At 38.2% G+C, this 27,444-nt stretch overlaps 1 protein-coding gene across 4 annotated transcripts in view; it reads right to left on the bottom strand.

The window, feature by feature from the left end:
- Positions 1-27,444, bottom strand: part of APP (amyloid beta precursor protein) — a 199,496-nt gene that overhangs the window by 56,248 nt on the left and 115,804 nt on the right. For 2 of the 4 annotated variants that reach the window (XM_072326680.1, XM_072326677.1), the window contains exons 7-8: positions 19,672-19,839; positions 4,356-4,489 (exon numbers count right to left, since the gene is read on the bottom strand). In XM_072326680.1, coding sequence (XP_072182781.1) covers positions 4,356-4,489; positions 19,672-19,839 — 302 coding nt within the window. The remainder of the gene's footprint in view (positions 1-4,355; positions 4,490-19,671; positions 19,840-27,444) is intronic. The other 2 variants (XM_072326679.1, XM_072326678.1) reach the window with 1 other exon arrangement.

Below are 27,444 nucleotides of genomic sequence, written 5' to 3' on the forward strand. Positions count from 1 at the left end.
GTCCTCTTACAAATCAACACCATCAGCTACTATGGGTTTACTGACATGACTCTACCTGATGAATAAAATGAAAGAAGCTTTGATAACACTCTGACACCCATCCAAACACACTGACAGCTGTCACACTTGGTCATGCTCTTGGTATGATATAAGGAGCGTACTTTATATTTTATAGGAGACTTTCTCCTCTCACTTACTAAGGGAGGCTTCTTCCAAAAATGCTTTAAAATGTAGTCACACTGTATACTATGCAGTTTACAAGGGAGAAGCTGTAATCAGCCCATGATTGAATGAAGCCTGTATTGAACACAGAGAAATCACTTTTTGAGTTGTTTTTAGGCCTTATCTTCCATTCCCAGGAGTGTAGACACAGACAATGCATTTTCCTGTACATCTTTTGAAGACAAACAGGATCAAACACTTCAGTTTAGATGCACTTTGTGTTTCATTTTTAAAACTACTCTCTCATCACAGTACTCAAATCTTGAACCCAACACTAGGCTTTTTCTTTTATATTCAGCCTAGTTGAGGACTGTAGTGTTTTCAGACGCTTGCCTTAGAACTGCACTTCCAAGAAGCAAGGCTATTCTCAGAGACAAGGTATAATTAAGTTCCTATCTTAAGTACTAAGCACATCCCTGAAACATTGTCAACAGTCATATAATAGGGAGAATAAATTCAAGCCTCCAGGATGTCTCAAGATGTTTTATCGAGGGATAAAAAAGTATAAATATACTGCTTGCTCCTTTGAGTAAGATTCAATATTTGGTTTCAACAGGCTATTCACACCAGAGACTGTTTAAGTGAAGGAATTGTACTGAGTTAATGATCTGGAAAAAGAAAGAGGTAATGGAGGATTGTATCAAATCAGGAAACAGCTATGGTAGCCTGAGATAAATAAACATAACTTCTCCTTGTTATATATAAAAGAACAGCAAACATCTAAATGCTGCATGTGAATGATTGCCCTGTTTGCATGGGAACGTAGTTTTCCTGTTAATTTGGAAACTCAAGAAAAGTTAAAAAAAGGTATGCTAATGTAAAATTATTTACAGTACTGCCTAGAAAAGTTTATAAGCATCGCTCCTCCTAAGTGTGCAGATGTAAAGGCAGAAAGACTTGGTGTTCTGAAGGCACAGACTCTTAAGAGCAGGAGCGATTTAAACTGTGTGAACTAGAGGTGTATCAGGTCACTGTACAAAAAGAGCATTTTCTAAGAGTTGATCGTTTCCTGTCTTTCCACGGAAGAAAAACAGACATTTCTGCTCCCTTGTTAGTACCCACATCTCAAGCTTTGAAAGAAATGAACTTTGAGCTACTATTTAAGCAACCAAAAATGAATAAATATGTCCAGTGCAGCTGGAGGGCTGAGCTAGTGAGTTGCGTGATCTTTTTTTAATTTCAAAGAAAAACATAAGACACAAAGGCTCAGTTAACTTATTCAGAATTATTTTTAACATAACAAGTAACAACTTCAAATTAATTTTAAATTAAAAATATGTTAAGAAAATTCATGTTTAATAATAAGAAAAAAAAAAGTGTAAAAGGCAAATTTTAAACAAATGCCCAGAGAAGAAGACTGGTATGGTACACAGAGATATCACACTTCCCGCTGGAAACAAGACACGGACTGGTATACTAACTAACTTCTACCTGCTCCTAAGATCTTTTCTTCATAGAACATTTAGTGGGAGAGGTTAATTCAGTGCTGTACAAGATACCGCTCACAGTGGTAAGAACTAATTCTTAAAAACTTATGTGAACTTTCCTCTTAAAAGCTCTGCAGGTGTTCTTCATACTTCAAGACATTCAACTTTAAGCTGCAGTTTAATCATCAGCCTGGGCATACTTCAGATCAATTCTCTCTTTCTTGAGGTTCCTATTGTGCTGCTGTTTCCCAGATCTGATTTTGCTTGCTGAACTGTCCAGAGCTGGTTATTTCTTTATTTTTTTTTTGTAAGAGTGACATGGCAACGAGATGAGGGAGAAGACCTACTTCACCCCACAGCTGTATGCTCATTAGTGTTGACAGCAAGGATGGCTGGGAGTGTGCTAACAAGGGCAGAGCACCAGCATGATCTTCCGTCAAACTCTTGAACCACAGCATTCATTTATAAAGTTTCCCCAAATGCATATGGTTGAATGTGCAGAGCATTTACCCACAAGTTTTCTGCAGCTACAGTTCAGTAGCTTTTCCAGTTAGCTTTGTTAGCCTCAAGCACTGACAGTGTTCTCTCCTATGTATTTCATTAGTTCTTCTGCACAATCAGGTTTGTGGAAAATAAATACACAGTTTTAACAGAAATGCTGCCCTTTATTACTTGGATCAATCTTTACACTGCATATTTAATGTTAGAGGCAAACCTGAAAGTAAGCAGAGAATTTGAGGGCTGTTTTGGGAAAAGCTGCCTTCCCTACTGACTACCCTTCCATTTCAGGGCACTTGACAGCATTTCTAAAAGGGCTTCTTCAGGGAAGAGAAGGGAATAAGTGGTTGCAGAAGACGAAGTGTATCAGCTGCAATGAGCTGCTGCCTTACGGGGAGCACAGCGCATCCTTGTCCCATTACCAGCTGCTCATCCAGCTTGCTTCCTTGCTGACCTACACTGGTCTTGAGCTTAGTCACCAGCTACACTCCTTCCTGCTACCAGCTCGGCTACAGCTCACCTCCATGAAGTTGTTTGAACTTCCAAGGGAAAGATAGTGACCAGAGTTTTAACAGTTTAACACTTTAAACAGCATCAGTTTGGAACAGTTTTCTCTTTGTAAGAAAGAAATCTTTGTACTATGATTCTTCCAAAGTGGAGGCTAGACGAAGAATGCTTATGCTGCTACATCTTAAGTGTCATATCTACTGTATGTGGTCTCAAACAATGAGTGCTTCATGTAAGATGCCCTGGCCTACTTATAAGAAGATACATATCTGCAGTGCTAGTAGAGGGAGACTTTCTACAAGTCTAATTTTAGGCTTACTCAAATTTATAGTGAAAAGCTATAAGCTTAAAATGCCTGATATACATTGAAACAGAAAATGCAACAGAGGGTAAGGTTACAAGGAAAAAATATACTGAATCATAGAATCATAGAATTACCCAGGTTGGAAAAGACCTTGAAGATCATCAAGTCCAACCACAGCCTAACCAGTACTCCATCTCTAAAAAAACCTCTGCTAAATCATATCCCTGACCACCACATCCAAACGGCTCTTAAACACATCCAGGAATGGCGATTCAACCACCTCCCTGGGGAGCCTATTCCAGTACCTAACCACCCTTTCTGTAAAGAAGTTCTTCCTAATATCCAACCTGAACTTGCCCTAGCGCAACTTGAGGCCATTTACCCTCGTCCTGTCACATGTCACTAGTGAGAAGAGACCTGCCCCACTCTCACTATAAGAACCTTTCAGGTACTGGAAGATGGCGATAAGGTCTCCCCTCAGCCTCCTCTTCCTCAGACTAAACAGCCCCAGCTTCCTTAGCCTCTCCTCGTAGGGCTGATTCTCCAATGAAGTATTTATATGGAATACAGAGCTCATCTGAATTGTACTACATTAATTTTTTTAGTTGTTCCATCCTAAAAAAAGTACTTACATCATAGGCTGTCCTTTAAAATTTCTACAGTTTCTCTTCATTGTTACTGAAGTAGAAGTATCACAATTTTTATTGGTATTTCTATTACAAAGTATATTTGAAAGAATGGATACCTTTTCTCCCAGTGTTCAGTAAGATCAGAAACTACATAGTTTCAGGCTACACAAAACTCTTTGGTTTAAGGAAAATAAAAAGGATTGAGTCAGTTGGAATAGTTAAGATTAGAAACACTTTTTTTCCCTCTGTGCTTTGGCATTAGATGCATTTTATGTTACCTTGAGGTTTAAGAGCATTAGATGAATATATACAAGCTTAAGTTACCCCAGGGCATTACCATGTATATGTACACCTGGAAAATGAAGCTAATTGCATGCAATCTAGCTTAGCCTCTGCAAAAGGATGAATAAGGAGGTCAAGTTCTTTCTTTAAAGACAGAAATATTAAAAACCAAACATCTTCAATAAAGATGATAGCAACCGTCAACAGATTTTTTATTTTTATTTTTTTTTCCTTTTTACCAGCACACATAACTGTAACAGCTTAGGTTTACAACTGTAATCCAAGCACAAACCCTTGTCCTCACCTACTACATTCTTAAGATGGATTTAGAAAGGCAGTAACTGGTATATGTACAATATTGCAGAGAGGCAGGGCAGCAGGCAGAAGCGTTGAGAAACAAGAAAATGAAGGACTCCAAACATCTTATGACTTGAGAGACAAAGAAGGAGAGAAACCATATTCCTGTATAAAGAGATCTCCTCTTACCTGAGACATCCTTTCACGATGCTTAGCTTCAAGTCTCTCTTTGGCTTTCTGGAAATGAGCATGTTCATTTTCATCCCCAGGTGTCTCCAAGTATTTGTCAACAGCATCAGGGGTGCTAGCAGCTGTGGTAGGGACTGAGGTAGAATTTTGAGAGAAGGAAGAGAGAGAAAAAAAACAGAATTTCTACTTTAGTACAGATAAAATTTAGTTGAACCAGGCAAGAAACATCTGTTCTAATTTCCATCAGAATAAAGCCATTAACGTAACCTCAGAGGAGAATATAACAATGTGGTTTAGTCAGATATGGTACGTGCAGGAAATGCATATAAATATGTAAAAAGATTTCTCCCTCTCTCCCTCCCATTATAGAATCCAGGAGAAACTCTTCAGAATGAGAAAAGCAGTATTATTCAAACAAGTTAGAAACCATTGCCAAAGGAAAGAATTACAAGGGAAAGGAAAGTCCAGTGTTGACTAAAGTACATAAAACTGCAGAATGCCCTTTGCAGAATGACACGCTGTGTATATTAGCTTATTTTTTAAAAGGCAAACTGTAACACACAAGTGCCAATGCAAATACATTTTAAAGCACCTTTGGACCTCAAGGCACCCTAATGAAATACTTTAAATCCTTCCCTTAATAACAGTTTGCCTCACAGGCATTTACTTTATTTGTAACAACTCTGACTAATAAAGCCCCTCACAGATGCTGGAAGTAATCAGAAAGCATACACTAATGACTAGCCTTTCCTGTCTGATAACTAGGTTGTACCTATCACACCACTATTGGAAAGAGGTGCATTTGGGGTAATTCAAGCAACAATCCTTTAATTATGTAGCAACATCCAATGACTCCTAGATTAAGTATCCTAGCATTTTTGTGCTGTGAACATAATTACAATTAAAAAAACCTCTTTAATGATGATTGACCATTCTGTTTCTACTGCATTTCCCCTAAAGATCTTTATTACGTAATTAGTCACCCTGGTCACAGTTTGTTCAATGACTGCTAACTTAGTTTAAAAAACATAATAAACAAATAAAGACTGTATGCATAGCTGCACAGGATTTCATTACATTCTGTGACTAAACATACAATAGGTTACTTACATGGGTAATGCAGAGACAGATACAGGTAAAAAAAAACAAGCAAAACAGAATTCCCTGGCCCCATCCTCCAAAATTTCTTAAAGTGTTCAGCAGAAACAAACTTCAGTCTGAAGTTTAGACTGAGCAATATCAACCAATATTTACTCTACCCAATATGTTGAAGTATAAAGACACGCTGGTTGGTTTTGTGGTTTTTTTTTTTTTGGTCAGTTACAAGTACACATTCCCTATGTGTTAGTCACACAATCATAGAATTGCCTGGATTGCAAAGGACCAAAACGATCACCAAGTTCCAACCCCCTGCTATGTGCAGGGTTGCCAACCACCCAGAGCCACATCCAGCCTGGCCTTGAATGCCTGCAGGGATGGGGCACCCACAGCCTCCTTGGGCAACCTGTTCAAGTGCGTCACCACCCAGTGAAATACATCCTCAAATTTTAATAAAATCTTAAACCAATATCCAACCTGTTCCTCCAATTTTGTATTAAATGTCTAAACTCAAATGCAAAACCAAACCAAACAAAATGATGACCAAAAAGCCTTTGGTCTCGACTACATTTAGGACATCACTACATGTTCCATGTAAGAGGCACAGATGGGTTTAGGATGCTGCTGATGGAAATTGCTCACTGTATTTTATGTGACTCACTGGAACAAAGGAGAGGCTTGCTTGATTGAAAAAATCCACAAGGAATCAAAAACGTCCAATGGAGAAGTCATAGGCAGCAAAAATTATCCTTCCATCCTTTTCAGATGTTTCATAAATATTTAACTGTACAATATACATTTCATAAACCTACATATTACTAAGTATTGTAATGAACAGGAGCAAATAAGCTCCTGACAAAGTATAAAAGTTAAAAAATAGGATATTACTCTTAGTATTTAAAGTGTCTCTTACAAATTCAGACAACTTAAATCCTCTAATACTATTAATAAAGCATAAAAGTTCTTTTGTTTTAAACTTTTAATGATAAGAACTCATCTCCAACGACAATGTGACTTCGGCATTAGAACCATAAAATTCCACATGTCAAACCAAGGAAGAGTTAAAATGAGATTTTTAAAGTAACTACAAAGCAGCCAGGTTAGAGTTCTGTACATCTCATTTCCTCTGCCAGATATTTAATGTACAGTGGTCAGTGGAAGACAGATATCAGTGCATACATTAATCCGTAACCTCCTGTTAGCTATCTGTATTGTTAATTACTGGAAAATGCAGACACATGAGCCTCCTGTCCTCATTTGCACAAAGCGTCTCAATTGGATTTTAAGACAAAAACTTTCAGTTGCTAAAGACTTCTCAAGCCATTAAAGTCATGCACAAGTATAGGAAGCAGATTCTGTTGCGGTGCAGTGCTGCTGGCAGGAATGGCTCTAACCACCAGGGAAAGCAAGCTCCAAAAACAACTCATCCAAAGCTTGAACTGAATTCAAACATTTCTGCAACGGTACGAAGTATTTAAAAATACCTTTCCTTTTTAATTTCTCAAGCACCAAATTAATTTAATCATTTATTTATTTATTTATTTATTTTTCCTGGAGCTTCAGTTAAGTGTTACATTTTAATTCCACTTAAAAAAAACTGAAATAAAATCTTACTTCAAAACAGGGAGAAATTTAAGAGCACAAAATTGCAAGGGACTATTTATTTTCCAGCATAGGTTAAACAAACACTCCTAGGAATGAGCTGGGCAAGCTTAAAGCAACACTCTGCCATTCTGCCCATTGAATGCCTGGGGGCACCTGTGAGAAATGTAATACCCTGTTGTGATGTTTGACTGACATTGCTGGGTTTGTCTTCCATGACTCTCATTCTTTTTCTCTCCCAAACAGCATGAAATTTAGCATTCACAACATGGTGAGGCAGCAAGTTCTGCAGTCACACTGGGCCCTGCATAGAAAATCTGCCCTTGCCTAAGACATTCTCACCCTCTGCGGGAAGCAACAAGTTTTGGCAAAGGGCAGAAATGGGGAGGAGCTCTAGCACGTTATTCTCCATCTTTTCCCATCTTTTATAATTCCCCATGTAACTTCCAACTTAAGTCTGTACAAATGTGAATGGAAACAAGTGACGATTTAAGTAACTGTCCTATAAATTATGCAAATTTAACCTTTGATTTACTGAACGGGAAAAAAAAAGGTCACCAGAATTTGCAGTGAGATCAGTTAAGCCAGTTATACATTTAAGGTCTGATTATTAAAAGCTCCTGTACTGCACATGTGGCCTCTCCAATGTAGATTTTCTAATGATACGTGGGACACTTATCGAGGCAGGGTCAGAGGAACGGAAAATTCCAAAGGGTGAACAAAGAATTCAGATAGCAAAAGTCGTTTTTAATGTCTAAACCCAAATAAAATAACTGATGAAGAATCTTAGCTCAAAAACAGTCCAGGCCTGATGTAGAATAAAGGTCTAATTTCAGTTATGTTAAGAAGCTCCATCATTTACACTCATCCATGATTAAGCTGAATACCAGCTTGGTGTAAAAAATCTCAAGAGAAGACTTCTAACAATAATTTTATCAGAATGAAGTAACTGAGATATAATGGTTTGAAACAGTTTGAAGCAATTCTCTTATGAGTAACTGGAAGCCCATTGCCTCAAATGAAAAGAGAGTAACAAAAAACACTGGGCCTCCCTTCTTCTGCAGCACAGCAGAAACATTTTAATGTCTTTATGGCTCTTGGCACAAAATCTATCTTTTCCATCCCAACACATTTGGGAGTTTTATTTCTATGGCTGTGTTGCATGTTTTCTCATAGTAAACTGGGAACATTTGGTCGGACATCAGATACGTGTAAGGATTCCTTAAAAATCTGCAACCCGATCTCATTTTTGACCACGTCTGCTTTTTGAAGGCAGTTTTATTTTCTATGCATTGCTTGTTTTCTAATGCAAATCATTCTAGAATATTGCTTGAAGACATATCTACAAGTGTGGGTTGACAGCCGTGGAAGAAATGAAGTATCAGACGACATTTTCTTCAAACTTTTACTTGTCAATTCCCAAACAGTTTTGTTTTTTTTCTTTTTTTGTCGTTGTTTTTTAATCACACTCAAAAGGCCTAACATTTGTGGAGTCACGGGTTCAATAGCAAAGCCAAATTATGCTCTAAATACATTTTGCTATTTAACAGTTATTAGATATTAAAAAAAAAACAGAACCAAAAACAAACAAACAAACAAAAACCTTGAAAAAATATCCTCCTCCAGATCCTATGTCCTATTTTGCATAAAAATAAACAACCCACCACATCAGCATCTCCAGTGAGAGGAAAGAGAGTCACTCACCATGCTGACATAAAGTAGGAGGAGGTAGTGTGGGAATCAAATGTTGTTTCTGCATTTAGAATAAGATAAGAATATTTTATTTCAAGGTCTCATTATATAAGTGAAGCAATTTGTAGTTACTAGGTAGAAGTCATAGGTACAAAAAACTGCAGCTCCTGCCTGTCCTGCTGTCTGAAATAGAACTACTGATTTTTGGTGCTGGACAAATAAAGACCTGAGTAATAAAGAATCCAAAGAGAAGTTAAAATAATTAACAATATACCTGTATAAACTAGCAACAACGTATGTTTTAATGTTTTGTTGTACACATTGCAAAAGTATACAAATCGTGACATACCTAAGGATGTACCTGAAGAGATATCGGGAAGGACTGGAATCAACCCCCCCACCCCCACCCCACCCCCACCCCCTTCCCCTGCCCCTTTGTTTAACAAAGGCCTCTGGGACAGAATGGAAGAAGCTTTGAAGGGAATCAACATATCAGTACGATAAGAGTACCGAGACATCTTGGAAACAAACACAGCAGGATGGCGACTGACTGGCACAAGATAGCACGTGAATTAACAAATTTCAGAATGTAATTAACAAATGCAAACCTCGGGTAAAATTGTAACCTGTAATACCCCACCAAAGGGGAAAGGGGAGGGGAAGACATATGGGAGACAAGGTATAAAAACTGTAACATCGTGTCCATAGGTGCGCTTCTGCTATCAGGGCGCCCGCCATTGCAATTGCAAATAAAAACTGCTTTTATCAGAGATACCGTCCTGACCAAAAATTATTGAGGATATTTCCAACAGCAGGTAGATGCTGTCTTTCTGGATGAGTGTGGCTGTTGCATGTAATCTGGAAAGCCATTTGTACTGAGAACATTACCTGACTACTTTGTAGCATTCAGTGAATGCACTCGTTGCTTCTAATTTCCACATACATAACGGCTATATCAATGTTAATGAAGGATTAAGATCAAAGCTTTCAGTTGTTGACTGTGATCACATCTAATTATAGCACTTCTGACAATCACAAGTGCTTGTGGCATATCTTTAGCAAGAAGGTTTCCTTTCATTGCTACTGCTACCTTGTGAAATGAGCAGCTTTACAAGATGGTATACCCATTCTTCTGTGAATAAGCTACTCCTGTTACAGAGCAGTAGTAAATCCAATGAATGGACTCTAAACAACAGTAAAAGAAAGTGCTGATTACCTTTTCATTACAAAGCAGGTAAGTTACTGGCTGCACAATATAAGACAAATGAAAACTGGAAAAGGCTTGTATGAGATGTAAGAAAATTATCATTATAATACATGCAGGGAAAAGGATATACCAGGATGAGTTTTGTGAAGGTATGTTTAATTAACATAATTCAGTTACTTGGAGAGAAAGTGCCAAACAAGTATGTTTTTCAGTACTGAGATCAATACTGTGGCACATAACACTAAGTGGATTAATATATTCTACATAGATAACAATCTGCTTCATTATAAATACGGACAATTGTTCTCACTCTTGGCATTTCAAGCTGGAGGATCAGCAAGCAAGCTGCTATTCTTTTCCATCTTTAATTTCTTCATACACTTTTTCACCAAGAACCACTTTCCTTTGCCCCGTCTAAAATTAAACGAAGAAAAAAGGTGGGAGCATAATTCTTCCCACAAGAAAGGGAGAAATGTGAGAATGAAAAACAAACATGTCCCAGCTTCAGTATTTTACCTACAAGGGGCAGTTATTAGCATCTTTTTAGGGAGAAATAAATTCCAAAGCTGTTCTCCAATTGTTTTCATCATCCCTGGACTGGTCTAAGACAGAACCTGTAACACTGACGCTTAGCTTTCACTGGCTTCTCAGTTAAGTCTTCCCACCGTAAACCCTTTCCTTTGGTTACTGTCTTTGCCTTTTCCCATTTTAGGCACTTTCTGGAAAGCCGCAAATCACACACTCAACTTTTCACTTTAAAACCATGAGACAGACTCTTCTCTAACTCCAGAAATGACTGCGATCACATCCATAATGCTACCAAGTGCCTCAAAAATCTACTTTATAATGAACTGCAAGAGACACAACCATAACCCAGAGACTCAGAGGGGCCATTTTGAATTCTGGACAAAGAGTTCCAGCATTCTTACACAAACCTTTTGAATATCCCCCATCACCAGTCTTCATACTTGTTCAGTACTTTAAGACTGAGTTGCGAGGGCCTGATTTTTTACTTTGTGACTTGCCAGCACATCTTCCCGCCTGGAAGTTAATTGCAGAGCTGTGAACTGTGCTGATTATGTTCAGAGCCTGGAATTCCTGTCCTCCAGATCACTCGAGTCCTGTCTGATTTTCAGCAGAGATTACAATAATATGAATTCCCGTTAAGATCTTCATCAATGTTAAGGTCCATCTTTTTCAACTGAGTATTTACCACTCAGCCTGATCATCGTAATTCAACAAGATTTCATTTATCTTGTTTTCTCCTTATGTTCTAACAATTATCTTTAAGACACCACAGAAGTCTTTGAAAGTAAAGCATTATTCATAAAAACTGAGGAATTCTGACTGCTGTACTGAGGACTCAGAAGACATAAATAGGCTAACAGACAAGACAAAAAGAAATACATCCCATTGCCAGAAAAAAAAGTATATGCATCTTTTTACCAAATCAAAATTTGCACTGTAATAGTAATAGTTGTACGCCCCAGCAGTAAAAGGATCAGCAGTTCTGGGGCTTGACTTCTCCCTTCTTCTTTTCAGGATGTCTCTTAACTTCCAAATTCTCTTAGATTGCATGAATATCCCTAAAGCACATTGTTAAAAAATGTCTACTACTTTAATTGAAAGAGTTTCCAGGCAGAAGTGACATTAAGAGAATTAACACATCAAGCAGAAGCCAATCCCATTCAGTGTTTCAGACTGATGCTCCTTCCTTTCTTAATATATGGGTTTTTTTTCCACTGTTTTAAGTAGCCATCAAGGCTAAAACCATGCTTAAAAGTTACGTTCCATTTTGAACTTAACATTGCAAAGACTGTTCCTATCTTACTTTACTGTGTTATAATTTTATTTCATAGAATCATAGAATCACCGAGGTTGAAGAAGATCCCCAAGATCATCCAGCCAAACCATTCACCTGTCATCCAGTATTTCCCACTAAACCATGGCTCTCAGTACAACAGATAAACATTTCCACGAATGGTCACTCCACCACCTGGCTGGGCAGTCTGTGCCAGTTCATGGCCACTCTTTCATAGACGAATCTTTTCCTGAAATCCAACCTGAATCTACTCTGGTGCAATTTGAGGCCATTCCCTCTAGTCCTATTGCTAGTTACCCAGGAGAAGAGACTGACTCCCAACTTGTCACAACCTCATTTCAGGTGGTGGTAGAGCAAAGTAAAGTCTCCCCTGAGCCTCCTCTTCTCCAGTCTGAGCAATCAGTTACCTCAGCTGCTCCTCATAAGACTTATGCTATAGACTTCTCATGAGCTTTGTTGCCCATTTATGAACACACTCCAGGGCCTCAACATCTTGTATTGAGAGGCAGTCAATTGACGGCCTCACAGAAATATCTGCAACACTTTGCTCCACAGGTTTTCTGTTATGATTTGTAACCATGAATTCAAATATTTATCAAGGAAAAGCATGCAATTCCTCATATTACATCAAACCAGACTGCTGCCAATAAATACAAAGGAATTCTCCCAAACACGTCTTATGCCACGGTTGTAAATAAGACACAGCAAGTTCCACAGAGTACACACACACAAGCACAAAAAGATGAAGAAAAAAAAAAAAAAAAAAAAAAAAACAGAAAAAAAAAGAGTGTGAGAAATGTGTTTAGACACACCTAAAATATTTCTCTTTTCAATCCAAAGCCTTATCTAACTTCTTTCTAAAAAGGTACAGTCCAACACTGGCTCCACACATAAACCAAGGGTGAAAAATAATTATAAATTAATAGAGGTGAAGAAATTGTGGTATCACAAGTTATCCACTTCCACTCCCTAGAGATGATAGTTAAAATTTACAATTTAAACAGATATTGAAATTAATCCGGTTATAGCTCCTAGGCACTAAATGACAAACGTCAGACACTCACAATAAACTGCAAGAATATGTTTTTCTTAAGATTTCATCTATACTATTTGAAATTGGACTCAGTTTCATCAGGATGTGCAATTCAGTTCTATTTTCATACCAGAGAAAATAAAACCCAGCAGATACAGGCAATTCGTGCTGAAGATGGCAGGAAAAGGACACATTTATGTGAAGTAATGTCCCATTCCCATCTATTGCTAATTAGGGAAGCAGTATGACAACTGAATACAAAGAGCCTTTACAACAAAGCAACAGGTTGTTGTTTTGAGTGACTGGCATAGGAGTAATTGTAGTATTTTTTTATTATTATTATTCATTCAAATAAAAGACTTTGTACTTATTATGTGAGATGCTTCCTTGCTATGGCACTACTTAGAATTTGAAATGTTAGCACTAGACTTTTATATTTTAAGTTATATATACTATAGTGCTGTGACAAACCGGTATTACAGCTAGTTGCTGTGATGAATATTTTCCAGCACTAAGTGCATTGTCAAAAAGATGCATTCCTGGCACAAATTAACCTGCAAGCTTCACTGCTTTTATAGACATAGGCCTGCCAACTACCCCATAAACCTCAAGAACAGTGGAAGGGCAGTGGCATTTATTTCAGATGAATGTGCTCTGCATGTGGGCTGCTTTCTGTCTTAAGCCTTGTACCTGACCTCAAGCTCAAGTGGTCTCTGAAGTTGTACAGATAAAACAAGCAATAGCTTGGTAAATAACTGAGAGGATTAAAGCATTCTTCCTAACTGAGTATATTTTACCACTTTGCTTACCCAAATGTGCTGCAGCTCTCTAATGCCTTATCACTTAAGATATGCTCTGGAAGTTGAAGCTGGCATGTATGTTTAACTGGCAAAGTATTTTACTTCCTACTAATTAGAAAGATGTCAAGATCCTGAACAAGTAGCAAATGGCTAAAGGAAATTATTGACAACAGGAAACAGTTGGAGTATCATCTCACAAGTTTTTGCTGTTAAAGGGTACAGAGTATCATCTCATAAGTATTTGCTCATAAAGGGCATAGATTATTATATAAACTACTTTGGAAGATAAATTAAACTGGGTGATGCAAAGTGACAGAGGCTGTGCATTTTCCCCTCATTTCAAAGTATGAACTGGAAACACAAAGAACTCTCTCACCAATTATTAGGAACAGACTGGTACTAATTGGCTTGTAAGAAGAGCAGTAGGAGTGGATCCCACATGTTAGTCTTAATCTTGTGCACAGTATTTTAATATGTATTTAGATAGCATGAAATTTCATGCATACTATGAAACTGTAGCTTTTATTTTCTCTTCATATCTTCAACTCAAAGCTGAATAAAGTATTTGGCACTTAAATATTACCAAAAGATTTAGCAAGTTGTAAGCTTACTGTATTTAGCCCAGAGGATAAATACTGTTGTACCTAAATGCATGCAAAAATATGTGATTATGCTGTAAGATATCAAGAATAAAACAGCACATGTCAACATTTGAACTTTTTACTACACTTCACAGGGAATGTGGAAGAGGTACCTGATAATACTGGAACCTACTGGTTTCCTCTATTTTATGCCACCAGATTTCAGTGCAATAATAACAATCCTTGTTTTAGTAAACAATTATTTCAATTGTATATCAAAATTTTTAAAAACAAACTGTACAGTTTCCTTCAGCTGCACTTGTAGGAAAAAAATGAAACTACTGCAGCAAGATTTCCATTGTGTTCTGAATTAATCACAACATGGCTGCAGAAGCTGTAAGAGAGCAGTGCTGTATGCAACAGCCATTAAATTGAGCATATTTAAGAGCTCTAAGTTTCACACATCTCCAAGTTAGCGGTGGAACATTAACATCATTTCAAAATAATTTTTCAGAAATATTTCCTACAGCTTCAAGAATGTTTATTAAATAAACAAGTGAAAAAAAAATCTTACAGTAAATTACTTTTTAGTATGACAATAAGAATTAATTCCTTCAGTAACAGCATTTCATCATCTTCTGCTTACTCTTGTCAATATATATACATTTTGAGGTCATTATACCTGAGTAGAATCTGTCAGATTCTAATAAATTCAAAGAGGCCATTATGGCCAGTCACAAAGTAGAAGTTTGCGTCCTTAAATTGAATAAAAACTGTAGATAGTATCAAATATTAAAAATCAATAGAGAGAAAGTGTGTGATCTTGCAGGCTGAAGGAACCGGGAACAAGATATTTAAAGCCTTCTACTTCTATGGTAATTATATATCAATTTCACTGTTGTGGGGAGATAAATGTGAAAATTTGGCAGAAATAACTTCTACCCAACACAGAAGGTATTTTTGTTAGACCTCAGAGAACGGGGTCATAGTCGTTGATAGCAGGGAAAGCCTAAGGCTTTGTTTAACCTGACAAAATCACATTTTCAGATCAAGGCTAAGAGACATAAGATTTCCTCAAGTCTCTTCTTCAAGAGAAGCAGAAGAAAAACATTTTTTTCCATAGACTGTGTTCAGATATTAGTATTCAGTATACAGATTTCCATGATTCTCAGTGTGTAGGCATTCTTGACAATTCAATCTCCTCAGTTTTTTGTTCAGTCCAATTGCAGTGCAATACAAGAAAATTAAACTCATATTACACCCTTTCATCCTTAAGCAACTACTTGAGAGAAACACAACCATTGCCCGCTATTTCATACTACTCTACATAAAATGACAAAGCAAACTACAGCTTCACCAAAGATAGATGTGTTTTCAGTTTCTATCTTGTGTCCTGCTTAAGAAAGGCTGAAAAGGTTTATACAGGACACCAGAGAGCAACAAAAATGTGATCACTAGAGAGAAGGGAATAAATGATGAGGCAAATAAACAAGTACAAATGCAGACAGCTGAGGGAGAGAAGGCATAAAGACCAAATAGAAAGATTGGGGCAAGGGTGACAGAAAGAAATACAAATGATGGAAGAGGAGTGGCCCAGACTCCTGTACTGAAAGTCTTCTGTCCCGTTTGTTTTCTTTTCCTTTAGTGGGCTTGGAGGAGCCTGATCCAAAGCTTGCTATAACCCATTAAAAGAAATCAGCAACACTGGACTGGTTTCAAAGACAAAATCTCTCTTAAGCAGTGAAATGTATCATACTCAGGACATCTAGTAATTTTCATTCTCCCTCCCTTCCCCCCCCCCCCCCCCTTTTTTTTTTCAGTAAAATGATGAAGAATAATGAGAAACAGCATGGTGATAGTGAAACAGCAGATGAAACCGAAGTATTTAGTAACAGAAATAAGAATTGCATAGATTGGGGTATGGAACACTTGGACCTAAGATGAAAATATAGGTACAAGAACATAACTAAATAGCTAGGAAAGCAAACCCTGCAGAGTCAGAAGCTGCTTGAGAAAGTACTGAGGAAAACCAAGAACAAACCCTTGGTAAGATCTGTTTTAGAAGACAAGACCAGCTAGATTTTTCCTCACTGCCAGTCATGGAAATCAAACCAAGCTGCTCAAGTACTTATATTAACTGCATTTTTCAAAAAGAGAAAATGACACAGACCAAAAATAGGAATTCCAAAGTAAACCAAGACACATAAGTAATGAACACAAATGCTAGCATTCCTGGCACTGTTTTGTTGAATTGAACCTAAGAAAAATAGTTTTCTGTGAGATGGAGAAGAGGAATCTTTTAAACCCATTTGAATATCCTAGTGAATATGCTATAAACTAATTTAGAAGTTGTTTCTTCAATCATTTCTGATGTTACATGCTATGGAAGAATTATTTAAAAGATCATTTATCCTCTCCAACAGCATGAACCCAGGCTGTACATCCTTCACTGCCAAGTGGATACTCCAACAAGGAAGACAATCTCATTTAGACGTCCAATTCAATCCTTGATACACTTTTAAAAGGACATAGACAAGGTCACTCCTTTGCAGCAGAATGATTTTCTGCAAAACAATTATGAGGTTCTTGGGAAATATATCCAAGCAGTCTCATCTCAATTTCATCCTAGGGTAAACTCTGCTAGTTTACAGTGTTACAATTCCACCTACAACCTGTATATGACAAGAGATGTCACTGTATTAGCAATGCAACAAATCAAGAGTCCTCCTTTCAAGTTTTTCTATGTAAGAATAACTCGCATAAAGTCTACTTTGTGATGCTACTGCTCTTTAGTCATCAGCATCTTTATCTGTATCTAATAACTTCACAGTAATATGAATGCCAGTGAAACTAAGATCTGAAGTGCTTGGTAAACAACTGCAGCTCCGTATGCAAGATGCACTGTTAGGAGACCTCTGAGTCAGCACAGAGCCTCACTGCAGGATTTGGACAAAGAAATGCATCCATATGGCTCAGCTTGAAGGGCAGGAGTCTAGGCAAATCTATATAAAAAAAAGAAGCGTAACAAAATGCAGTCTTGAAAGAATCAAGACCTGCTACAAGTCACTACGGTGCAGCTTTCATATGAATCTTCTTTGTTTTTAAGTAATGCTGACAAAGTAGTAATAATTCTTGATTTCAACAATGTAGATAAAAATACTTACCTTTTCCAACAAGAACCAGTGCATGCAGCTTTTTGAAACTCTTCTACTGACCATAAAAGTGCACAGTTTTAAAAGCCAATTGCTACTTTTTCTTCAATCCTACCTTGCTGAACATGAAGTATAAAGACAGAAGCTACTCCTCCTCCCAAAAACAAAAACAAAACAAACTTCTGGACAAAGGAACAGGTACTGTCATGGAAACGAGAGATGTCACTTCAGAGGTTGGTGCCCTACATTTGCATGTTACTGCAGCCAACTCATTAAATACTCCGAGCTCTGTGCAGGTAAGTATTGTTCACTTTTATCATCCTTCACCTGCTAACTGGGAATACTTCCAGATGCAAAGTAGCAAAAGGTTCAGTTTCTCAGCTATCTTCCATTATTGCTTTTATAGCTACCACATTGTCTTTGAGTCTGTAATCATTTAAGCATGATACTCACTTAACACATGCCTAAAAAAGTAATTATCTTTAACAAATTCTGTTGGCCATAACAATAAACACAGTCCCACTTCAGCTACCTAAAACTGAATGTGCAAGAGGTCAACTGACCTACGGATATTGATCATTACTTCTCTCATGACAAAGCTTTTTTATGCCCCTAATCAGCTTCAGACAGCTATATTCAGTCTACTGCTCCACCCTTGTTCCATATCTACAGATAACTGCCCACCAATACCACATTTTTCACTGGAGAAACATTCACAGTATCACAGTATCGTGCGAGTTGGAAGGGACCTTAGAGATCATCGAGTCCAACTCCCGGGATTCGAGCCTTTCTGTGTAGCAGAGCAGCATTTCTGCCACTTGCGCCACAGGGGGGATTCGAACCCCGGGCCTCTGGTGTTGCAAGCAGCACCTCATACCACTGCGCCACCGGAGGCACACATTCCTTCAATAAGATTCTCTCCTTTTCTACTACTGCCCTAAATTAATTCTTGTTACAAAGTCCTAGCTTTTCTTCCCTGTCCCAGAGCTTACAATCAGAGAAAACCATGTTATCCATCTCTGGAAACACTACATATAGGACAGAAACTTAACAGTTTAAAATTTACTTATTTTAGCAAATGTATTAGTCCTCATTCCAACACGCAGTGTATTTTTCCTCTACACTCACTACATCTTCTCTTGTTACAGAAGCTGATCAGTCCTGATCCTTGATTTAGTCTAGTGTGGAGCCCTCCATGGAATTTTGCCTTGAATAGCTCTAAAAGACTCCAAGATGAATCAGAGCTGAGGACCAGAGTAGCGATCCTGCCTCCATGAGCACCCTTACTCCTGCTTCAATAAACCACAGTTCCTCTGTTTCACAACACAAACACCACACCTTGCCATGACTTTGCAAGCTTCCAAGTGCATTTTTAAGCTTTCCTCTTATTCAAAACAAGCTGCTTAGAAAATACTTTAATAAAGCAGTCCTAATGTGCTCCTTCTTTTCTTCTCCTCTCTGCCCTGTAAGGAGGCCAAGCAGTGAAATATGTAATCATATTTTAACGTTTCAGATACAAATGGCAGCTGTAGCTCTCCCAGCGATATGTGCGGATGAGGTAAAAAGAAACAAAAAGCACCAGGGACTGTTGAACTGAAATGCAAGCTCCAGTACTCTGCTATGGGAAAAACATCTTTCTCAAACCAAAATCACAGTGCAAACATTCCTTTTTCACAGAAAGCAATCATTAAAATACATGGTGTGTTAAACAAAGTAAGTGGGAGGTTATTTGCATTTGTGTGCATCTTGGCCCTGAGGGAAACCTAAAAAACAAATCATTTCATCCCTTTTCCTTGCAAATGCACATTAAGTATTCAATCAAACTGGAAAAAAAAGAAAATGAAAAAGAAAAAAAAAAAAGACTTCACTTCTTCCAAGGGGGCAATAATTCTTCTGATATTCTGATGAGCTGACATTAATTCGATGGAAAGAAAAACAACACATGAAAATACAGTGTGTAAATTAAGAGCCATTTTAAAACTTACCTGAGGCTTCCCTAAAGTTCACTTTTTTCCTGTACACACATTGCACATGCAGAAACAGGGACTCACGAAGCGTTAGTAGGCATCGACAGAAGATGAAGAAAAACTGAGTGAGAAGGTCTCATCTACAGAAGTGTTAGGTTTTTGGCCAGCTATATGCAAGACTGTCTAAAGGACAGAGAAGGTGCCTGCTACCAAGCTGGGTTAGCAAGAAGCTAACAAGATCTAGAGATAAGCTGGACAGACTGTGGGCAGCAGGAAAGAGCGGGATTAGTATGAACCCAGGCCTGCTCCCAAGCAGTGGGGTCGGTCGGAGAGAGGCAGCAAGAGGCTGGCAGTGCACTTACTGACGCTGCCGCAGACCGCCATGCAGTACTCCTCTGAGTCAAAGTTGTTCCGGTTGCCACCGCAGCCGCCGTAAAAGAAGGGTGCACACTTTCCTTCGGCCACGTCAAAGTACCAGCGGGAGATCATTGCGCGGCAGGGACCGGTCTCAGCTTGTTCAGAGCACACCTCTAGTCACGGGAGACCCAGAGGAACCACATTTAGTATGAAAACAGCATTGCCTGCATTTCCACCTACTCAGTGTGCCAAAGCACACCTCAACATCCCTGTGTGAGGATCGGGGTGTACCTAGGGGTCATCTGGAGGAAAGGGAAACACAAACACAAACTTTAATGCTTCTTCCCTAATATCACTCCAGAGGTGATGCAGGCAAATTCTGAACAGCTCAGATTTGTGCTGCTGGGCCCACTCAATGCCAGGCCTACTCAGGCTTTGCTGCTGCAAGATCATGAGCTCCTTCCAGCCCAGGGTATTAGCTCAGCCATATGCACGGAAGGATGCTTCTGAGAGCATGTGAGTCAGCTTCTTCCTTGTGGCAATGCAACCCCCCAGACTCAGTTACTTAGCTATGCAAATAAAATATATAAGAGTTATACTGGATTCTCCTCAGACACCAATTTATACACAATCACTGCTGAAGAAACCACCCCCTCTTGCAGTCTGCCCAGCATAGGGTTTGTAATCTGTATCTGGAGGGCTCTTAAATGTAAAATTATTGCCACAGCTTTACTCCATCCACAGGAGGAAATCTCATCCCCAGTGAATACAGACTGAAAAAAAAATACGCTTTAAGAAAAGCCTTTTTTTTTTTTTTTTTTTTTTTCTCTTTGTGAGCCACCACAGTCGTTGCCTATACACTGCAACATGTGAAAACCTCAGGGGAAAATCAAACCATTCAAATTAAAGGAAGACAAAGGAAATTCTGACTGCAATTTGGAATTTGGAGTAAACATACATCCCTTTACCAATAATGTTCCAAATAGGAAAAAAAACAAAACAAAAGCCCAAAGCCCCCCCAGTCTTATCTTCCACATACTACATATACATCATGTAAGAACTGAATAATGTCAAACATTAATAAATCCCTCATTTGCTTTCATTCCACACCCTGCATCAGTACACAAACTGACATGCTCATTAGAGGCACCTAAATTCCCCGCATACATTTGAATTTCATGGAAGGCAGATGCCTAAGGGTTGAAAGTTATAAAGAAATATCAGCGCATCACCTACTGGCTACACAGAGTCCTGCTCTGCAGAGTCTGTCCTGACTAGTAACCAGCACTGCATCCCTCCCTGGGAGAGCTGATACCTACTGCATGGATTTCATATTCATTTGTCATTGGTAGCCAGTGTCTGTCTGCACTTAAATATGTAACGTAATTTTACTCATGGACTTATTTATAGATTTGTGGATTTATTTCTAGGTACATGAATATGGCAATATTATGAATCAATATTAGAGAACTCTGAGAGAAACAAATCCACATATGCATTTGTAGCTGTACTACAGATGTTACGGTTCAGTATCAAGCCATTTTTAAGAAAAAAGCAAAACAAATTTATTGTGAAGAATATTAATTACAATTAATTTTACACAACCATAAGATTAACTATAAACCACATTTAGCAGAGAAGTGATTCCTCACATTTATTTTTGAATAACATCTTGCCCTTCCATCCAATTATACAGTCAAACATTCACACCATGACAACTTTGCATAGACTTGGAAGAGCTGCCATGTGTCAATTAAAAATGAATAGTGACTCATGACATGAAAGAGACAGGTATAATCAAGAAAATGTCTGCTGACAGGAAATGTCATTTCAAAAAGCAGAGGTCTCAGCAACTCAGTCTTTCTTTAGAAATGACTTAATTCAAGTTGACTATGGACTGACCTCTACTCACACAATAAGCACCTTCTGCATTTATAGCTCTGCTATAAAGTCTGATTTATTTCACTTTGTACTGTTAAGTGTTATCAAGATGGGAATGGTTCATAGATTTAGAATGAAATTTTCTATATCTACTGCTCTCAGAAATAGAAACAGAGATTTTGTGCATGTACAAATAATGTGCAAATGTGAAGGTAACCAGCCATCGAACAACCAATGGCAGAGATAAAAAGGAGTTAGCACTCTGGAATCTGAAGTCAGTCATACATGTGTTAAACACAAAGAAGCACTTGGACAAGCATTCTGGCAAGCACAGGCTAAGTGCATTAAGAAGGGTAAGGCAGAAGCCCAGTGTTGTGGCCAGGGACTTGCTATCCCCAACAGACCGCCCTTGGTACATCCATCCAGCCTACACAGGCAATCAGATTGCTTTTGTTGAGACCTAAATGGCAATTACTTCACCATACAGAGAGACAGTACACTATGCAAACGTTTTATGGCTTACATGAAGATAAACAGCAGAAGTAAACTGTTTCATGGCTGCCCTAATTGAGGGAATTGTGTTGCTGTGCTGCTCTGCGTAGGCAACTGTCACTGCTGTCATTCCTTTCCCACTGTGTCACTGCCTTCCCTCTGCGGAGGGTTCAGAGCAGCATTCCTTAACCCCCGCTTCAGGAGTGAGGGTGCATTTTTAAACCACCTTCAGTGCTTGAGAAATGGTCCTGATTGCTCCTCTTGTTGGTTCAGATGCTCCTTCCATGCTTCTCCATACCCCTATCACTTGTGTTCAGATTAAAAGAGCCGCATTTAATCTTCAGCTGTACTGCCCTAACTGAGAAGATGGGGCAATGAAGCACAAACCTCGAGAGGTTTTCTTGGGCTAGGAAAAAATTACTGCCATCCGTATCCTGTTTCCCTTACAGCCACTGGAACTAAGTGTAGCAGTTAATGTCTATGATGTATGAGCTACGGTATTTTCACAGATATTAGCAGCTAGGCTGCATACACTGCTAAATGATTCATCAAAAAATTAAAAGCTGTCTTTGGCTTATATATTAATTTTGTGTCTGAAAACTGATTAAAGATAAGATATTTTCTGCCACTGTGTAATTCTATTTTACTTGTTATCATATTTTATATTTATTTTAAATCAAGAACAGCACTGTGAGCTTTGCTTTGTTTAACTGGTTCATTCTTCCCTTCCAAAGATGCATATTTTGCCCTTGGGTCCATGAAACCAAACACAATGAAAGAAGACAAGCCTTTGGCAAAATTCAAGCCCATAAATGGTCTACACTCTAAGTTTGCTTTCAGATTCTTCCAATTTTCACACCGTAAAATAGTAAAATTTTCAACAGTAAAATTTCTCTCACCTCCCCTGTGCTTTTCCCTTTTCTTTTTTTCTTTGTGCATGAGACCAGCACTTCTCTGTGAACAGCAACATTTTCAATAGGAGAATGTGTAATACAACATTCCAATAGGAAAAAGAAAACAAAACAAAACAAAAAAAACCCATGTCTACATACTTTATCACTGCAATCATTAAGACTCCTTGGTATGCAGGATTTGAGTCCCTATATGATATTTAAGTGAGCCAAGAAAACTTAAGAGATCTAAAATAACTACATGATCTGAGAACTAAGCTCATTTAAATGCTGGTACAGTCTATTCCAAATCTTAAGCAGGAAATTACATTTGAAGCAATTTAAGGGGAAAAAAAGGACAAACAGGAGGAGTTAGTAAATTAACTTAGACCTATCTTGGAAGCCAGGTTCTACATCTAGTTTACACTTCTGAAAACCTTCTGCCTTGATGCTGCATCAGAGAGATCTCATCATGTTGTCTTGCAAAACATAACACATTCTTTAATTTAGCCACAGAATTGGAAAATATGAAGCCTTTATGACCTTTTCTATACTATCAGTCCTTCCAGTTTAGTGTTAATAATGGCAAATACATAGAACTAAAACATGCTGATGGTGTTAACCACCTCACTAGCACTGATTATATATTTGCTTTGTTCATGTTAGCATCCCTTCAAACCATGCTTCATACCCACACAAACAAGTGATGCACTTGGCTGCTTGAGAAAAAGGGACCACAGTTTTATATTTTATATTTTACCAGTAAAGAACAATGTAATCAATTAATGCATGAGAGAATAAAGGAATAAATCACTCAAATACATAAGATGAGGTATATGCTTCACTTTACTACATGCTAGTACATAACGTTATAACTAGAGTAATTTTGAGTTCCATGTCCAGGAACTGAGAGCTGTAGTTGGAAGACATTAATACACATGTATCTCTATTAGTCTTGGTTTCTTTAATTAGCTGAGAAAAATTAGTCAAGTTAAAGAGTAAATGTGCACTGTTTTTCTTAGACTCCTTTTGTTCCAAAATGTAATGATACTGTTTTGCTCAATGAATTAATCAAAGGAAATATTTAAAGATTATTTCACTGAGACAAAGCTTCCTCACGCTGAATATATACTTAGAAGAGGCAGCCAAATTTTAGTTTGAGTATTCAAAGACAAAAGCTAATTTCATAGGAGGTTTCTGGAATTAGGATGAGACAGCTGGGGAGCTGGCACATGCTCTAGTAATAAAGTTGGTGCGTTAGTTACACAACCACTAAAACGCTTTCTATAGACAAAGTTAAAAGAAAAAGCAAAATGTTCCAAATGAAGACCTGGAAAACAGTCCTTCTTAAAATTTAAGACTGCACTTCCCATCCTAAGCCACAAAGACCAGATTTTTCTCTCTAATGTTTATTCTTAATCTACTGAAGGAGAATATTTGATACTTGATAAATAAATAAATAAATAAATTTATATATATGTGTGTGTGTGCACTTGGCTCGAACACAAAGCCTCACAATTTTAATGTGGAACTTATACATGAAAACATCTTTTCTATTTAGTTGTGTAAAACAACACTTTGAACCAAGATGACGAATAGATACTCTTGACGGCCAGAACCCAAACAAAAACTCCTGTTTGTTAAGTGTCAGTCCATAAAATGTCATGAATTTATCTACATTTTTCAAAAAAGGGAGCTGCTACAAAAACATCGTAACTATGTGAACATGGCAGGACATGGAGGATGTGAGGATTTACCTCAAAAGCACATGCCAGTCTTTTAGCACAGCAGAGCAAAATATTAAACTTAAATCTGCTTCCATATAGTAAAACGACATTCCATCTAGGGAAGCAGGCTCCTGGAGGATTTCTTCTAGCAGGAAATAATTCAAGTGAAACCACACTCTGATCCTCTGACCTTACTGTGTTTACTATTTACCACGTTTGCCCTTGACCCAGAATATTAATAATATATTGCTTTTCCATCAGCAAGACTAGTAAATCATAAAAAAGATTTCTCCTTAATTGCAATATATCTTGAAGTACTATGCTGCAGTGAAATAGTGGTGCTTTAAATTATAATGTCTAACCAAAAGCTATCAGTTATTTTAATGCAAATCCATTAGGCTAATTTTATCAGATCCTGCTCATATGCTACAGTAGATTATCATTCTTAATGAAGATCTCATAATAAAATGCAGTGGCAATGTGTGAGTGTTTTCTTAATGTGGAATACAACCACACATTATCATTTTCCAAATAAAGCATACTGCACAGCCTTGAAGGAAATGAAAAACAAGAAAGTATTAATTTAAAGGCAAGATAATAACATTTCAAATCTAGTTAATGCTACTAAAATTGTTAATATTATCCCCAAAGTTACAGCTGATGGGTCTAGCCACCAGGGTTAACCTCCCTTGCCTTTAAAATGCTGTCAATGAATGGATTTCAAGTCTTTTAGACACATAAATCTGCAGGGGGAGGGGGAAAGAAGAGAGAAGTATGCCAGAAGTATACTAGGTCAATAAAGGTAGGAGCTATGACACAAATATCAGGCTAGTTTTCTCTTGCTAGGAAGCCAGCATATGATCTCCTGCTTGCAACTCCAGATTGTAAACATAGTGAAAATACCTTGTCAAACACCAGTGATAAACTCGTTTCCTAACTGTTAAAAAAAATCCAGTAGAGTTAGAGAATGCCAAACTGATTGCAAAAGGGCAGCACTACATACTGGAGTAAGCAGGTCAGGCTTATGCTGAATCTTCCACATTTGCTGATTGGTATGCAAAGAAGATGCCAAATGTTTTTGCCAGGCTGCTGTGCTGACCCCACCGCCTTCCTTTAAATGAGACCGGACTGACTGCTATGCTGACAGGAAGCATCACATCCAAACTGCTTATTCTTTGTTGTAAGCCAAGAGAGCCTGATTTTTCATATCACCTACTGCGCTGAAGGTGAGCAGAAAAAAACCCTCAAAAACAATCGCATGTGGTGGGAGAGCAGAGAGACTGCTCATTCAGCCACACACTGTAAGAGCTACCTGGAGGCTGGATGGCTCAGGAACAGCTCCTCAAAATCCACTATGCAGCTGGGACAGCAGCAAAATGCTCGGTTGCTTACACCTGGCTACCAGAAAAAGACACCTCCTTCGCTCCCTATAGAATCACAGAATCGCTCAGGTTGGAAAAGACCTAAAGGACCATTAAGTCCAACCACAACCTAACCATAGTACCCCAACTAAGAACCCATGGCTAAGTCATGTCCCTGAGCACCACATCCAAACAGTTTTTAAACACATCCAGGGATGGCGACTCAACCACCTCTCTGGGGAGCCCATTCCAGTACTTAACATCCCTTTCTGTAAATAAGTTTTTCCTGATATCCAACCTAAACTTAACCTGATGCAACTTGAGGCCATTTCTCCTCATCCTGTGTGGAATCAAGAGCTATCGATTTCTTGTGGGGTTCTATAAAAGAGCCACACTCTCTTAACCACAAATTCAGTGATAACATCTCCCAGTGACCAACAGAGATAAATACAGATCTGCTATTAACTATGTGGATCCCTGCAACCTCAGACTCACTATCAACTAGATTTAACAGCTGAACTCCAGCAAAAGCAGACCTGCAAGTCTAAATTCAGTCTGCTTCCCTACTCCATGTGAACTGAGAGTAGGGATGGTCCCTCAGGAAAGGCAGGAAAGTGAATATCGCCAAGTAATGTGCAAGTTTATTTGCATTTTTAAATAAAGACTATAGCTTATTAAAAAATGAATGAAAAGACTGTCCTATCAGTGACCTCACTCACTCTCTAAGAAAGACCGTAACTTCCATTTCACTGGAAAGAAGTTTGCAAATAGATACACTATTGCTATTTTGATCATGATTCATTTAAGTATATACAGAAATAAAATTGTCTGACAAACTGATTCAACAATAGCTCTAGGAGTCTTTAAAGTGTAACATTACAGTTAAGCTTTTCAATTATTTATGGCTGATGGCAGTTATTCCATTGACTTGGGAGAGAAAGGACTCTACTAGACCTTAATTTATGGTTTTAGAACACTTGATCTTTGTTGATTTCAGGTTGAAAAGCAACCCCTCTAAAATGGGACAAATCTACACACTGGGTTCTTTAATGTTATGACATGGTACTAGCCACAGCTTCATAAAGCCTACATTAAAATAGCTGTAAAGTGTCTGTGAAGAGCATCCCAGGACACATTTTATGAACAGTGGATGCTTACCACAGAAGCTTCTGTGTGGATCTGCTGGCAGCATCAGGAGGACACGGAGCCCTAAGGGAAGTGTTATCTCAAGCACAGCAAGAAAAGCTGGAGTAAGGGCTAAGATGATAAATTCTGTGGGACACAAACAAACATTCTGCATGGTGCAGCTCAGCTGGATGCACTTTGAGCCAGCCTCAGCACTCTCCATGCCCCAGGAAGGCTGGAGGTCAGAAAGTATGAAGGGCTGAGGCAGAGCTATGTTGGGAATTTATATTGATAACAGACAG

This window comes from Excalfactoria chinensis, chromosome 1 (genome assembly GCF_039878825.1).
Source record: "Excalfactoria chinensis isolate bCotChi1 chromosome 1, bCotChi1.hap2, whole genome shotgun sequence".
In the NCBI taxonomy this organism is placed as follows: Eukaryota; Metazoa; Chordata; class Aves; order Galliformes; family Phasianidae; genus Excalfactoria; species Excalfactoria chinensis.